Raw genomic sequence first — 16,722 nt, forward strand, 5'->3', positions numbered from 1 at the left:
TAGAAACATTTTTCCTTCATTCACGAGGCAAAAATAAGGCAATTTAATACAAGTCAGGTTTTGTACAAGTTACATGTCATATTTGTGCAAACAAATTCTTTGTATCTAATTTTTTAAACGTGATCTTTTCCTCCATCATTTAAGACCTATAGCTGTACTTGTAAAACATTTTTAAAAATCCTGCTGTTCCTCATTCAGATTGTGAATCCGGATCTGACGCACAAGGACTTCAAATCACTCCAACCTACTAAACTCGACGGCTGCGCCTGTATTATTGGACCTTTTCGCTTTGTGAATCAGACACTGATTCGTCACAGAGTAATATAGAAGGCAGCAAGCATAAAAACAAATCTTTGGAACCACTTGAGCTCTTCATTCCAACTAACTTAAACCAAAGTACAAAAAGTCACTTTTTAAAGTGCTTTCAGAAACATCTTCCAAAGTTAGCAGCTGTGCTTGGTGTTGAGTAATCTTGGAATCCCTGAGATGAAATATCTCCACTCAGCCATTAACAATCAGCCCTCGGAGCAGCAGGTTATTTACAGTCTAATGATCTAATACTAGGTAGAGATAAGAGAGATGAAAAAAAAAGTGAGATAAAAAATAAATAAAATACAAACTCCACAGACGTCCCACTGAAACAGCTGTGCTGCACTAAAACGACACAAGACGTTCATCTGACTGCTATTGTTACCTTAGCGCCTGCGGTAACACTGAAGTCAAGATAAATTGCTTCTGAGAAGACATCGCACCTGTGAATGCAGTTTATTGCCAACGGTGTCTGCGGTCCAGGTTCAGCGTTAAACAAACAGGAACTCTCACAGCATCCTGCTTTACAGAAGAATTAGAGAACTTGGACTCAGGAGCGTAATGGACTCTGCAAACACCGTTACACCCTAAACGTTGGGTAAACTCTGAGCAAACACTTTTAGGGCAGTAAAGCCTGAAAGAGAAGTTCCTTCAAGTAACGGAGGAAATCAACAATTTGGGAGAAAAATGAACTGACCGTGTAGTTTCCCTGACATGTTGTGTACTTTTTAGGACGCAACTCTTCAGCAGGGCCGGCATGGGCCTTTTTGGGGGCCTAAGCAGATTTTAATTTGGGGCCCCTCATACAAACGTGTCAAAACCAGATACTGGATAATTGCTAGGCTACACTATACCTGTAACATACCTGCTATTATGAGTGTCATTTGTGATTAGCTTACACTGCAAAAATGCAAAATCTTACCAAGTATTTTTGTAGTAGTTTCTATTTCAAATATCTTATTACACTTGAAATAAGACAAAACTAGCTTTTTATTTTACAAAGAAATAGGATCTTGTTTTAAGTCAATAACTTCTTAATATTGGTTAACAATTATTAGTTACACTGGCAGATTTGATCTCTTATAACATGGAAAAAAATTGTGTTATAATCTACCAGTGGAACTAGTACTTTTTTTATTAATAAATATCAAGAAATTATTGAGTTACATTCCTTTTTCTCCTTGAAAAGTTACCTGTAAGTTAGTGTTGTCTTATTTTAAGTGAACATAGAGACTTCACCAAAAATACAGTAAGATATTTATTTTTAATTTTTTTGCAGTGCACATCATACCAGTGTTATTATGACTATTGATTTTAACCTTGTTACAGGAGTAGCAAACAGGCAAAGGTGTTCGAATTAATTCACATTTTTAAACGCAGAGTGGTGTCTAAGTGTGGCGTTTTACTTTAACTATTTGAAAGTAACAAACAGTAAACAAGTTAGCAAGTTTCATAGTTTTTTGTTTTAAAACGTGGAATAGAACGTGTACACTGTGTAAACATTTACAATCTGTCACTATGAAATAAAATCAAATGAAGCTCTTGTGGGCCCTAAGCAGCCACTTAAGTCACATATGCCTTGGGCCGGCTCTGTCAGCATCGTTGGTCATCTCCATGTATTTAGGCTGATTGGTGTTTGGCAGTTCAGACAGCTGATTGGACGGATTTACTCACCGGTGCCTGGCAGTTTTCCGTCTCGCCCACCTCGTACAGAACCACGTCCTTTATAAAAACGGCGACGGCTTTGAGGATGAGAGATACAAACAGATGCATGTGGATGTAGTTTCTTGTGCAGTGAAGCTTCCTGCAGAAGAAAGAATAATAAAAAAAAAAAGAAAAAAAAAAAGAAAGATCACTTCCAAAAGGAGAATTTATATTTAGACGAGCTGCGTCGGTTTACCCAAGCAAAGCAGAAGTAGATTAGTGTTTGTTAATGTTGACTGTCGTAAATCAAAGTTCTGTTGCCGGTTCTGAACGCCAACACATAAACCCTTGAAAAAGTCGAGAACTAAATACAGTATCTGCTAAACACATACAAGAATTAGTTTTCGCAGAAAAACGCAGGAACAGATGTGCAAACATCCAAGTTGACAACCAGCAGAGTCGAACAATCTCAGGGATTTGATGACATGCCGCTAACGCGAGTTCTTCACGCTTCACTTTGGTGTAATTGCGTGAAACCGCTAGGCGGATCATCTGAGCAGATCAGATGAGACGCGGCGCAGCATCAGCCAGCTGCCGGAGCGCTGCATGTAAAGCTGAACGTAAACAGCAAAGCCTCATGACATCCTGTGTTTCTGCAGCGCGGCGCGGGCCAACGGCATTCCGTGACCCGCTGGAGTAAACACAGGCCTTGTTGTTTAGCCCGTCATGTGCAAACGGCACAAATGAGAAGAATAGGCTGCTTGCTAAAAAAAAAAAAAAAAAAGGCAAACACACTCTTACTAAACGTATCAGTGTTACATTATTGTTTAAGAGGAAGTCGAGACAGAAGGTCAAAACAGGAGGATGTTGTAAACATCGTCCGCCCCGCTAAGTGGTTTGACTGTAGGCGGTAGTTTATAGTCACTTACGGTGTTCATGCAAGAAATGTCAAAGTTTTCAAAATTCTCATAAGCTTCTAGAAAATAAAGGAAAATAACATTAAGATATTGGTCTACCTCCGTGGTTTTCAAACAAGTGACAGTTCACACTTGACAAATGAGATTCAAAACACAGACTGTCAAAAAATCTTTTTAAAGCTCACTTTATCAGAAATTACAAAAAAAAAGTGTAAATAATTTCTAACTGCATAATAATAATAATAATAATAATAATAATAATAATAATAATAATAATAATAATAATAATAATAATGATGATGATGATGATGATGATGATGATGATAATAATAATAATAATAATAATAATAATAATAATAATAATAATAATAATAATAATAATAATAATAATAATAATAATAATAATAATAATAATAATAATAAGCTGGAATGTCAGAAAAATAGAGTAAAAAAGAAAAAACATACACAACCCAATTATGAAATTGAAAAGTAAAGATGTCACAGTGATGCGACAAAGGCTGCGGAAATTTAACGCTAAAAAAACCAAACAAAACTGATCAATTAGTAGGCTTGCCCTTTTGGAACAATTTTGTTTTATAAAATTTGATGGTAAAAAAATTTCAAGCTTAACGCAGATGTGTTCAATTTTTGAAAAATGCCCAGATATGATTATTTTAAATTAAAAAAAGAAAGAAAGAAAACTTAATTTGATGAATTCATTAATTTAACCAATAAAAAGGAATAAATACATAATAAAAAACCCTCAAGATTTCAACCTCTGGCTTTACTAGCTTATGTTTGGCTACTTGGCGGTTGCTAGGAGACAGGACACAACAGAAGTAAGGGCTGTAATAAACTTGAAGCAGTTCACATCCGGTTTACGCCGGGTTCTTTGAAGGAAGACAGACCGCAGACTGACTTAAAATGAAACCAATGAGCTAAAATGAAGTCACCTTTTCCATATAATACAAATGAAAAAAGGGCTAAATAAAGTCAAGAACTTTATTTAGTCAAACTTTAGACAGCCATAAACAAGGCAGCCTTGGATCTCCAGTGTTCGTAGGGATGATAGTTTACTGGAAAACTGTCCACTAAACGGTGAAATAAATATGTTTGGTTTGAGAATAATCCTTACCGAAAGAAACAGAGTGTGGTGATGGCAACCATCAGAGAAATAAGGGAAACGCTGTGACCGATTGTGTAGCCAACTTTGATGGTGATGTAAAAATCTCCCTGCAACAACATTATCAGTCACACCAAACTCAGAAAAAGTCATTTTGAGATAAGAAAAACAAAAACAAGAAAAAGAAAACAGAAAACACATGAATTCACATCAGCATCGAGTCGCCAAAACTGACCGAATTCTCCTCGGCGGTGTTGTTGGGATTGTAGCCGCAGTCCATGATGTAGGAGTCCAGGCTGCTGGGGGGCCAGCCCTGCACAGTGCAGGTCTTTGACAGGTTACCTGAGGAGCAGAGACACGGGAGAATTACCGCCGTTTCACTGTGGCGCGATGACGTCTCCCGCACGTGTCGTGTAAAAAAAATCGAGCAATGTGTAGGGCTGCTGGAAGGGGAATCAACAGCTCTTACATTTGCTCACTGTTAATTACGTGTCTGTGAGATATGCTCGTCCCTGTGGGATACTCCCAAACACTGAAAGGATGGCTTTCCAGCTGGCTCTGAGATACAGACACAGTTCCCATGTGTATTTGCCTCCATCAGAGTCTTAATTACTCTCACGCTGCAACCACACACACACACACACACACACGCACACACACACACACACATAAACAAAGTGGTTCAGCAGAGATGGTTTTCTTTGAGAGGGGGAGAGCTGAAGACAAATAGCTAAGGAGTAGAAAGTTGTCCTTCACTGAACAGATTAAAGCAGTTAAGATCAGCGGTCAATGGAGGAAAGAAGAAGAAAAAGGAGCTTTGGAGAGCAGAGAGGAGATGAGAGGAGTACTGAAGAGTTGAGCGGACTGGGAAGATGTAAAGGATGCAGGGAAGAAGATTTAAGCAAAAAAAAAATAAAACCAGGCACACCGGATGAGAGAAGAAAGGAAATATAAAAATAAAAGACGCTAAAATATATATGTATATAAAATAGTTAAGCAGAAACGCAAACTAATGTAGAAAATAATATTCTTTAAGTTACATTAAAAAAATAAAATGTGCATTTCTGAATATCTTTTATTGTTTTTCATTCTGCAGTTAAACCTTCACTTTCCGTCTTCATTCGTTGTGCTGTTTTTCAAAAGCACTTTCTTGTTTTTTTCCTTCATGCTCTCTTTTGCTGCTGAGCTTCATAGAGATGATAGATTAATTTTCAACACTGTCAAAAGCACAGATAACTGCATTAAAGACTCAGGAAACCAAAAAGACCAACAATCTGGGCTGATATTAAGCCCCATGAAATAAAAAAAGTACGCCACACTGGTAATGAAAGTGAAGTATGGCTGACATTTCTGTGACTAAAACACCTTCTTCAATGGTTTTATGTAGTACTTGCATTTTATGTTTTGGGTAAGTGCAACAAAATTAATCAGATTTAAACACCTGGAAAGTTTGTGTAATCAATTTATGTATGAGTTTATGTCTTGTTATTGTTTATTTGTCTGTTTCTGTTTATTGTATTTGTGTATTTTTAATTTTTTTAATCAAAATTTTAAAAAAAATTCAATTTGCATACATATGTATAAAAATTCACATGTATGCAGAAGTACCTGCACTGAGTTAACATAAATCTCTAAACTGGTTGAGTATTTCAATAAGAACCATTCCTATAAATATTCTTGTCGGCCATTTTGGAGTAGAAGATAAAATCTTTTTTTGGGGCCTGCCCCATAGCAATGCATAAGGAGAGCAGTGACTGACTTGCGAAGCAAGTCAGTCACTGCCTCCATGCATTGCATGGCAGGCACCTATTGTTCTACACCCAATAGAACGCCTCTTTATTACGTATTATTTATTATTCTTCCGTCACCGTTAATGCGGCTCGTACCGCTGCGAGCCCACCCACAAAAGTGGTATCAAAACGTGCGGCTCGATTCCGGGAGGGGTGCTATTACTTTTATAAGGAATCGGACTTACGATGGCGACGTAAAAAGCGAAAAACGAGCAAAATTTCCAACTGCCGAAACGCAGAGCATAACTGACACCAACTGCCGCTTTTTTAGAGTGAGAATTTAAGCAGATTTTTGACCCCAAAGCGATTTTGAAATCGCCGTCACGCCCACAAATATCGCCCGATTTGTATCAAACTCGGTCATGACATTGATACGCGTGCCTGCTCCGGTAAAATGTGTTCGATATTTCTCTAGCATTTACGGTTTTCTGTCAAGGTGCTTCAGAGCGAAATCATGGGACAGGGTAACTGACGCTCTCCCAGATTCACTTCCATGTATTTCTGAAAAGTTTCTGCACAATTTTTTGTCTCATCACTGCAATTACTGTGAATGAGGTAAAAATATGAATTGCGGTACTATCGGAGAAGACAAATAGCCCTCTTATACGCTTCAAACGGTTTTCAAATATGTATTACGGTTCCTGAACGGCAAAGGTTTGTTCGGAGTGCTTTTTCCATATTAATTGGCTGGGTGTCTCACAAAGATAGAATTTTTTTCCCCCCTTTCTGTCTCAAACACACTGACAGTTAGCAGCTGATCCATTACCATAGCAACGGAACACATGAGGCCAGAGCAGCTGATTTATGGGAGGACACTCTGGAATGAGCTGGCCTTTAGAACTACTTGTGTTTTGGGCATTTTATAACTGATTTTAACAAACCATTGTTACACACAGGATTAATGTGTCAATTTTAAATAAAGCTTAATGGAAATTTCCCAATAAAAGCCCCAATATCTCTGTCAGGTGAGTGCAGCGCCGTAAGGCGCTGCAAAAATCTCTGCCTATATTATCTTTTCCTCTCAGGTTATGGCACTGGCTTGCGCAGCAAGCCAGTGCAATGGCATTAACCTTTGACCTAATGATAATAAATAGGACTATCAGAACACCATATCTGTAGTTCTAACTAACACTCAGTTAAAACAGAGCTTCCATTTAGAACTACTGGCTGTTTAGGCCAGTAAATAAGGAATTTAACCCAAACACTGTTAGGCATTGGATTAGTGTGAGCATTTAATATGAAGCTTATGTTTATTTTTCAAAATAAAAGCCTTCATATTGCCCTCAGGTTAATGCATCGCCGTAAGGCGATGCAATAATATTAGAATGCTTTATATTCTTCTCTCAGGTTAGGGATCTGCCTTGCGCAGCAAGGCAGATCATTAAGATAAGACTTTTACCTTAAATAAACTATTAGCTATTTTACTTACTTATTAGTCATTTTAAATATACTGAATTGAGTAAGTCAATTACAGAAAACATTCTAATGATACCCCACATGCTATTGGCAACACTTAGGTAAAGATATGTTTGGCCTGCTTTGATCAGAAAAAGTAACTGCTTAAAACTATTAGTATTCCATCTCTCCCTGTGTTTCATTCTCATGACAGTTGAGCTGCTCTTTAGAACTACAAAGACTGAAGGTTAGAACTACAACATGGTGGAACTGTCAGTTACTACAGAGGAGGACTGAGCTGGCCTTTAGAACTACTTGTGTTTTGAGCATTATAGAAACGATTTAACACATTCACTGTTACACATGGGATTAGTTTGACCATTTCTTATGATGCTTACTGAAAATTTCAAAATAAAAGCCTCAATATGCCCCTCAGGCGGTGCAATGATATCATTCTGCATTATCTGGTTCTCCCAGGTTAGGGAGCTGCCTTGCGTAGCAAGGCAGTTCATTAGCATTAGCCTTTTAGCTTAAATAAGCTATTACCTATTTTTCTTACTTATCTGCCATGTTTAGTATTCTGAAGGAATTAAGTAAATTACAGAGAACATTCTAATAATATCCCACATGCTACTGAGAGCATTCATGCTAACATTAGAATTGTTGCTCAAATTAGCTAATACACTTACTTTATCATACTGAATGGTGCATGTCCTGTTTACTTAACATTCTTGTGATTGTATTGATTACATTGCAGCTTTCTTTAGCATTGATGCTAATTCTTAGCATCAGAACGCTGGGTCCAAACCGACGGGCACACTTTGGCAGGCCCCAGTTAAATTTCTTCAGGAATTTTCTAGTTTTTTTTTTACTATCTTGGGATTGACATACTCTTGAACATGTTAGCCCTCCAGAGGCTGAGCACACACTGATGGGCAACTTTTATTACAAAGTTTAATGTTTTTAAAGTTCTGCTTCCAAATTAGGGCAAGTCGGGTCCTGTAGTCTTTAGGCCAGATAAGGTTGCTGTTCTGCAGGGAAGGTGCAGCAGGACAACTAAAGCAGAAGGGTGATGGTGCTTAAATTAGAGACCCATTAGAAATTTAAGACGGGCACATCAGCAGGTTCAGACAAGCCTTTACGGATCTCTCCAGGACGACGTTTGTGTCAGGTTACCAGAAGTAGTAAACAACATGGTGTGTGTTCTCCTGATTGGCTTTGTCAGTCATTGATGGAGCTGTAACTCATCAAGTCCTGCTCCAGCTGCTGCAACATCTACTGAGTACTATTCACCATTTTCAGCAGCAAATAGTCTGAAGGTTTTTGTTTTTTCTAACTCGGAAAATTTGACTTGAAGTAAAAGATGGAAAATGCAGTTGATAAAGAGTGAATGATTATAGTCCAGTCAACACATTAGCATTAAAGATGCTTAAATCATTAAAGTGTCACTGTTTTTGGTATTCAGTAACACTAAAAAAAGGATACACAGACTTTTGCTACAGTGATTTACATGTAAGACACAGTTTTTAGTCCCCGTCAGATAGCGATAACATTAGCCTAGCCTGGCTGAAGTTGTGAGCAATGACGACATTTTAGCAACGAGGAAATGAACGAAGCCGTTCAGACCGTGTTGGCCGGTAAGGTTCATAGTATCGCATGTCATACGTCACAGCTAAACGTTAGCCACTGGGTACAATTTAAAACGTCAACAGAGTCCACAGCTCCAGGAATATCAATAGTGTGTACACACCTTAACATAGAACAGGAGTTGGGTTTTTACCAGCCAGGCTAACAACTAACTAACCATTTAGTAAAGTTTGCTTCTGGAAAGTGAAACTCTCCCTGTAGGCAGTTGGAAAACCAGTGGGATTTGCTCTAGATCTACTCATACAAGTTAGCAGCTATTAGCATTAGCATCAGCAAACTGTAGAGGCTTTTTATTTGGCTTTTGGTAAGCAGAAAAAAAACTTCAGTGAAAACAAATTGGCATACTTAGATTTATACATAACTCCTGACTAGGTTTTAATTGGTATGTGCCATATTTAAATTAACAATAAGTACCTGCTTAACAGTAAAACACAATGAATTAATTTATGATTATACATACATATATGCAGAAAAAATCATTATATATATAAAACAGTATGTTGTCTGTGAAATCTATACTCTATTTGTGAAAAACTTAAGAAATCGGACCTAAGTAGGTCAAATTTACATGTGATTTGACTTCCCTTTGTTGTAAAACCTATTGAATTGAAATATGACAGTTCTTCCTGGTAGCTCTCTATTTAGGCCATTAATCATTAAACAGACGTGTGTCCTGCAACATCAACACACACCTCGCTTTGTGTTCTAGCATCCACAGTCTCGCAGTAAAACAAATCATTGTTTATTCCTCAATGTGTCGTTGCAACATTTCCTCATCTCATTTTGTGACAATAAGAAATGGCGTCACGCGCCGGCGACAGATTAATCCGATTGCCTCAGGTTTGACATTCCTGACATTTCTCAACCGTATCGCTTTACTCTGCCTCTATCAAATTAAAGCGCAGTTGGTGAAATGTCAAACAGTTCCAGAGTGTAAGAATGTTTTCGGCATTAAAACTTTGGTCAAATACCTAAGCGGCATAATGCAGAGAAGAACGAGGCTTAGTTTCTTCAAACAATACGACAAGACACAAAGGCGGAGATAAGCCCCCGCCGTTTCAGCCAATGCCACCGCTGGATTTGGCCTGTTTGAGGGATTGCCAGAAGAATGCTTTCATCGTTCCCCAAAAAAGCAAGACGGCGAGCATTTTCAAAGCCACGCGTGACAGTCGAGCCAAAATTAGTTCCTCGTGAAATAACAGTTGCCTTTTTAGCCTCGTTAAATCAAAAATCTTTGTCAGTGTAATCCATTCAACTCCATTATCGTCCCTAACTAGCTCTGGGAGGATTGAAGATGGATGTTAGAGGAATTACATCAGCGTCAGCAGTTTTATGGCACGCAGGTGAAAGCGTTGACGTCCGGGCACTCTGTCACTGAGCGCCCGGGGAGAAGGTGAGACTCCCGAGATGAATGGCTGCGTGTTTGCACTCAGCTTACTAGGTAAAGAGTTCATGAGAATGGCAAACTGTCGTAGTTCAATTTATGGGTTGGCCCCTGGACGTCCGTGGCGCCACGTTTCGTAATGCTTGTTTTTACTGCGTGAGCCTTATAAAAAGAACGGCTCGGGATGTGTCAATAGCTCGGGCCTTTCACAACTGTTCCCGACGGCACAGAGCTGAGCAGCCCTTTATCCACATTTTCTAGAATACACACACAAACAAAGGAAAACACGCAAGCAGGTAACCTTTCTGCTTCTGCAAACTCTCAAGGTGAATGAGAACAAGAGGACAAGAGGTTCCAAAGGTTCAGGATGTATAAAATCCCAGACATTCCCCACCTATATGGCTTTCATCAATAAGTTGATTCACACTTATCATGTGCAACAACTAGTTTCTCTTTCTGTTGTGACCTCTGATTTTCATCATGTCCGGAACCATCTGGGCCTAATTGATCCTACGAATCTTTGCCATGTCAAGTAAACATAAATTTTCTCTCCAAAACCGACGCTTATTAATCTTTCCTTCCAACTTTTCCCTGGAGTGCTGTCTTGGTCTAGGTCCCACCAGCTCCCATCTGGGTCAAAGCAGAACTTCCCACAGAAGCCTTCTTCTCTCGGCTGAACTCTTTGTACGCCCGTTGTAAATCTTAGGTCCAGCCCGATTTCATTCCCCAAAAAGTGACATGCAAGCAGGAGACAGATTGCTCCTCCTGGCTCTAGATTAAACATCTCAATCAGTTTCAATCACTTACAGCGGACATTTCCAAGCGGGAGGAGACACACAGCTTTCCACCTTTTGTCATATTCTTCATCTATTTTACAGGAATTTTGGATTGACCAACACAGAGCAGTGCAGCTCTGTGTGGTGGAAGTGTGACAGACCACTTTACTCATAAATACTCCTAAACAAAATCCGGTGCAACCATTTTCATTACCCCTTTGACTTCCTTTGTAATAACAAAAGTTTCAGAGCCATAATCGCACGAAAAGCATTGGGTAAGTATTACAAGTGGGCATTGCCCTTTATAAGAAATACTGAAAACCCATGTATTACTTTTAGTATTGGGACTAAACTTTATCATCAAGTTAACTGCAAGGTCTGTAATTAATGAATTAATTGATTAAAACTAATTCCGTTTTAATTGAAAACATATTGGCCAAATAAGCAACATTTTCAATTTTAAAAGTTGCTAAATTATTGATTAAATAGACAGTTGAGTTCAACAAAATATACATTTATTGTTTTTAATCTGTCATTTAGGTTATGTAACCATCAGCTTGGAGCAAAGTGGTGAACCCTGATCGTTCATGAAACTTCCTTGAAAACGTATTATTTATTTATTTATTTTTAGAAATGTGGACTGTGAAGAGAGTTGGGGACGTCTGTGCTGCTGCTCCGTGTTTAGCATTGAGAAGCCATTTTAGGCTTGAATAGCTTTGCTGATAGACTAACTGTCGTTTTTACAACAATAATCTTTTCCAGCGTCCCATCAGACCGTTTTTAAAATAAAAAATAAAAAAAATCAAATATTAATCCCCAGTTGGCCAACAGAACCGGCTTTTATGTCCACCGCTGTTGTTTACAGAAGCAGCTTGTGCGTCAGATTTACTGGCGTACCGGAAACTCAACACAAAGGTTCCGCCTCTGGAATTTTTGTATGCATATAAAATAGAAAATGCAAGTGATTGTGTTAAAAATTTGTCTATTTAATCAATTAATCTAAATTAACAGTAAAACAGCTGAAACACTGACTTCCTTTAAATCTCGACCAAAAACCCTTCTGTTTAGAGTTGCATTTGAAACGCAATCATTTATGAATTTCATGATGGCACGTGACTTAGTGTTTCATTGTTGATTCTATGTTGCATGACTTTGTGTTTTCCTGTTTGTTATGATGTAAAGCACTTTGAAATGCCTCGCTGCTAAAATGTGCTACACAAATAAAATTTGATTGATTAACACACTAAAGTTTTTCCCTAATTATTTTCCTTCAAATTCACATTTATGAGCCATTTTATATTGGTAAATGACCTTTCCTTGTACAGCGCTATATCAAGTTTATGTGAGACCGCTGGACTCTCACATAAAATACCACAAAAGTACATTTATGTATTTATTTATGATGTCAAAAAATGAGGAAATAGTTCAAGGAGTATTGCTACTGTGTAAGAAACTTTATGTATAAATGTGCTTCTATTCTTGTAAGTAAACTTGTAATCTGCCTGCACACCGTTCTGTCCTAAAAATTGTAGAGAATGATAAATAGGAAAGAGAAGAGGAGCAAGAAAGGAAAGGAGGTTGTGGATCGGAGCAGTGTGGGGAATTCAGCCTGGTAAATGAGTTACAAACACAGAGATCGACTCTGTAGATCCACTTCTAGTTCAGCAGGAAGCAGCTGCAGCTGTTGTGGCTGATGGCTGCACAGGTATTCACTACCTGCCTTCAGTAAAGTTGAACCTTGACCCCGGCTCAGCGCTACACAAGTCAGGACACAACCTGACTGTCACAATGAGACCGTTGTGTCCTAACTCTTCACTGCAAGGAAGTGAATATATGACAATATATACACGAGCAAATCTTATCTTGTTAATAATGAGCAATGGCTATGAGACCATGTCATGTCAAGCCTTTCACTTTGTCTCAAACCACTGAACCTTTCCTACCTACCTGTGTTACTCTTTCACCTATCCATAGTTAATTTACAATGAAATGTGAAATATCCCAGCATGCAAAGGAAAACAAGAAGTCAGTGCATCATATTGTAAACATTAATAAATTCATGCAAGTGTCAAGTCAACTTGTTACTTATTTCTTGAATTCTCTTTTATTTTTCTTATTTCCTGTAATTGCTTGGGTGTGTGTGTGGTTTTTAAACACCAACATAAAATTTGAGGTTTTTCAGCTTGCAGAAGACAAATAATCAACTCCTTCAAATATTACAGCATAATTACACTAAAATGACCCAGTGTGACAATTAGTGACAAGTGGGGAGATGCAGGGAATCATTTTCGGAAGTACGGCCCGCACAGTCTTACAAATCAGCCAGTAAATTCCTCGTCCAGGGGATAGCTCGTACATAATTAGCGTTGCATCCCCGCGAGGCTTTCGCACATCAAAGAAAGACACATAAACAGCTTGTCTTCTTTGACGCTGCTGCAAGAACATCTTGTTTGTTTCATGTCACTCGGATGTTGAGATGACGGCGTGTGACCGTGCAGCAGAACTACATCATACGTCTGAGCCAGCGGGACCCTCTGAGCGACCCGTATTTCCGCTTTGCTTTCTTACACGTTAAGCACGACGATACTGGCGACAGCCGAAGAGGTGCGAATATTTGCAACTGAAAATGGAGAGGGAATGAGACGAGCGACATTCAAGTTTCGTCTGTTATCTCCTGTCTGGGAAAGAAATTCAGACTTAAAACACTAAAACGCTGATTTTTTTTATTGAACAGCAGGCAAGAACCAATAGGTTTGTGACAACAGCACAGGCTCTCACATGTGACTGACTGAGATGAGATGTGTTTACGCTGGGGAGGGTGATTACAGGTGAGTCCAAAAACTGTGAGGAACTGAGGAGTATTGTATGACAGATACAGAACTAAGAAAACAGGACATAGTGCACCGGAAAATAAGTAAAGCAGGCTTGATAAAGACACATCCTGTTGCAGCAGATCACGATTGTTGCCATTGATAACGGGTGTAAAAGAGGAGAATATAGAGGATGGAGCAAGCTTGGTTATCAGTTAGATGAATCTGTAAGCGTGTTGTCTTTTGAACTTTTGAACTTATTGACTGTGACTTTTACATGACAAGTTTGAGCTGCGTCTCTCGCGGCACCATGAAGCGATTCGCAGCAAATTTCAGCTTCTTAATGCAGAAGAAAACAGTGACATCTCCACATGAAGATACAAACTTAAGGACAGGACTGTGTATGTGTGGCTATACGTGCTCGTAGATGCAGGTCAGACAAGCTGCGTTTCCACTGACCATAAAATAGCGCAAAATGGAATTATGAAAACACGGCAATTTTGAGAAAATTTGTGCTTTTCACTACAACGCTTCTGAGCTGGTATGAGGCGTATTTTGGACTGTGTCAAAATGGGATCAACAACTGGATGTTACTGCTGGCGATGATGGCACCGCATGGTTTTTAATGACGTATTGCATGAACAAGCTCATTCATGTGTGATTTTACAGTAATTCAGTTTGTTTCTTATTTAATGGAAACACCGCAATTGCAAAATTTAGTTGTTGTTTTTTTTTACATTGTTTAATATTTTCTGGGCACGTTTGTAATGTACACAGAGTTAATGTTACCCACAAATGTATAAGTCTTGGTGTTGACTGGTTGTTGATATTCCATGCCAATTTCTCTGCACAATGAAAGCCATTTAAATCGATAACTTATGCAAAGGTTTTCTTTCTGCGCCCTTGTTGTTGTGTTAATGTGTGTGAACCTGCTGCAGGCAGGGAATGTAATTTTGTTTGCAGGTAAAAACAGGATCTTTCTAAAAGACAAATGCCATTCTTGTCCTTCTAAAAAAAATCCATTCCAATTTATTTTGCTTTCTGATATTAGGAGCAAAGAAACATGTACGTATGTGAACACCTGCATTGGGAATTTATCTATATTAAAGTACAGTTTGTGTGAGAAAAGAGAGCAGGAGAGAGTTAAAATGACATAAATAAACTGGCAATGCCAAGGCCACCTATGCTATCATAACAAGTATGCTAACTATCTGATTAAATATCTAAAAATGTTCAGCTTTATTTGAACATGAACTGGTTCAATTTAGACTTTAATTCAGAATGCATTGCTGCTGAACTATAAACTTGAATTGTGTTCTGACTGAATTAGGTCTAGATAAGCGTGAATTTTCCCAGAACGGATTTGTGTGCAAAGGAAGCGTTGTTTGTTTGTTTGTTTGTTTGTTTTGTTTCTGCAGAATCACCCAAGACGAACAGCAGTAGATTACCCCAGATTATAACGTCTTTTATGATACATTTTGCATCAGCGCAACACCGACTACGCTTGGACTGATAAAGTTCAATATTTGAAATGGGTCAAACCAAGAAAACCTCTGTAACCTGCCGCAAAAGGGAAACTGTCAGGCTCTTTGAAATATTTAAAGACCCTGACTCACAATAACAAACCAAGGCGAATTTCACCTGCCATGAGAAACAGCAAAACTGAGTCATCAAGCAAGTCGTTCACCCAGATGAATAATCAGAATACAAATGATTCATAGTGAGAAATGAGCCTAAGCCACCACACGAGGCATATTCAAATGTGAACTGTAACAATGGTCCACCATTGTTACATAGAGTGAAACACCACAGGCCAAACAATCAGGTTATTAGTTTGGACTAATGTAATCTACTTCAACAGTTGCTGTCCTGCTAACCTGGATGACAATATTAAAAATGTTTAAGAGTGCATTTAATATCTTATCCCCTCAGTTTTATCATTTTAACCCTTTGAAAAAGACACCGGATTATGTTTAATGGCCCCCAAAACTTGTATTTTTAACTTGTAATATAATCCATGTGCAGGTGTATTATCACAGCCAGAATTAAAATGTGAAAAATCGCAGCTTGCCACTGGTTGGTGATGGGATTTTCTAGCCTAGTTTAATAAACTAAGCACAAATTTCATACACATGTACAAAACCGTACAAGATTATTTCATTTTCTGTCACTTAAAAACCGAAGTGCAGCTATTATTTACACTGCAGTACCACACCCTGGAAAGCACTTCCTCACCCCTAAGCTTCACTTTCATGTTTTGCTTTGCAAATCTAAATAGAAGGCAAATGAACTTCCTGTGTTTCTTAAAGACGTTTCACCTCTAATCCAAAATACTTTTTCAGTTCTGAGCACGGCTGACAGAAACATGCCTGTAACATAAACTACACTAGTAGTATTAGTATAGTTGATACACTAATAAACTACAATAATACTACCATATTAGTATAAAATCAATGAATAGGGTAATTTAATTCATGTTTTCTTTGTTGTTATAAAAGTAATTTCAGTGCAAATCTGCTCAGAAATGTGAAAAGCCGTTTTACAGAAACCATAAGGATATTAGCAGACGCTTCACACCAAACACAATTTAACTCATAAGGTGGAATCTTACGAGGAAGAGCATTGCCGGTGAAGTAGAAGAGATGTTTGGGGCACGGGATGGTGACCACCTCTCCGACGTCGGCAGAGGGCCAGCAGGCGATCTTGTCCCAAGTGATGTCGCAGCCTACCAGGGAAAACAGAAGAATATGAGCTGGAATGACCAAAAGCGATGCATAATCAACAGAGGAAACACTGTACAACCAAAGGGCTCAAGATCGGGGCCAGGTCCGGCGTTAATGACGAACGGCAGCCCGATTAAGCCGAAGATGGAGTTACCACGGCAGCAAACTCGGGTCCGTGACGGCGGACAACCCGAGGTAACACGG

At 38.6% G+C, this 16,722-nt stretch overlaps 1 protein-coding gene across 3 annotated transcripts in view; it reads right to left on the minus strand.

Moving 5' to 3' along the window:
- Positions 1-16,722, minus strand: part of LOC122841495 (vasoactive intestinal polypeptide receptor-like) — a 36,000-nt gene that overhangs the window by 7,805 nt on the left and 11,473 nt on the right. Inside the window, exons 1-5 of one of the 3 annotated variants that reach the window (XM_044134823.1) lie at positions 16,598-16,649; positions 16,407-16,520; positions 4,229-4,335; positions 4,006-4,103; positions 1,984-2,113 (exon numbers count right to left, since the gene is read on the minus strand). In XM_044134823.1, the coding sequence (XP_043990758.1) occupies positions 1,984-2,113; positions 4,006-4,103; positions 4,229-4,273 (273 nt within the window). In that variant the 5' untranslated portion in view covers positions 4,274-4,335; positions 16,407-16,520; positions 16,598-16,649. Of the gene's footprint in view, positions 1-1,983; positions 2,114-4,005; positions 4,104-4,228; positions 4,336-16,406; positions 16,521-16,597; positions 16,650-16,722 lie in introns of those variants that run through there. The other 2 variants (XM_044134821.1, XM_044134822.1) reach the window with 2 other exon arrangements.

This window comes from Gambusia affinis, linkage group LG12 (assembly GCF_019740435.1).
Source record: "Gambusia affinis linkage group LG12, SWU_Gaff_1.0, whole genome shotgun sequence".
NCBI classification, from domain to species: Eukaryota; Metazoa; Chordata; class Actinopteri; order Cyprinodontiformes; family Poeciliidae; genus Gambusia; species Gambusia affinis.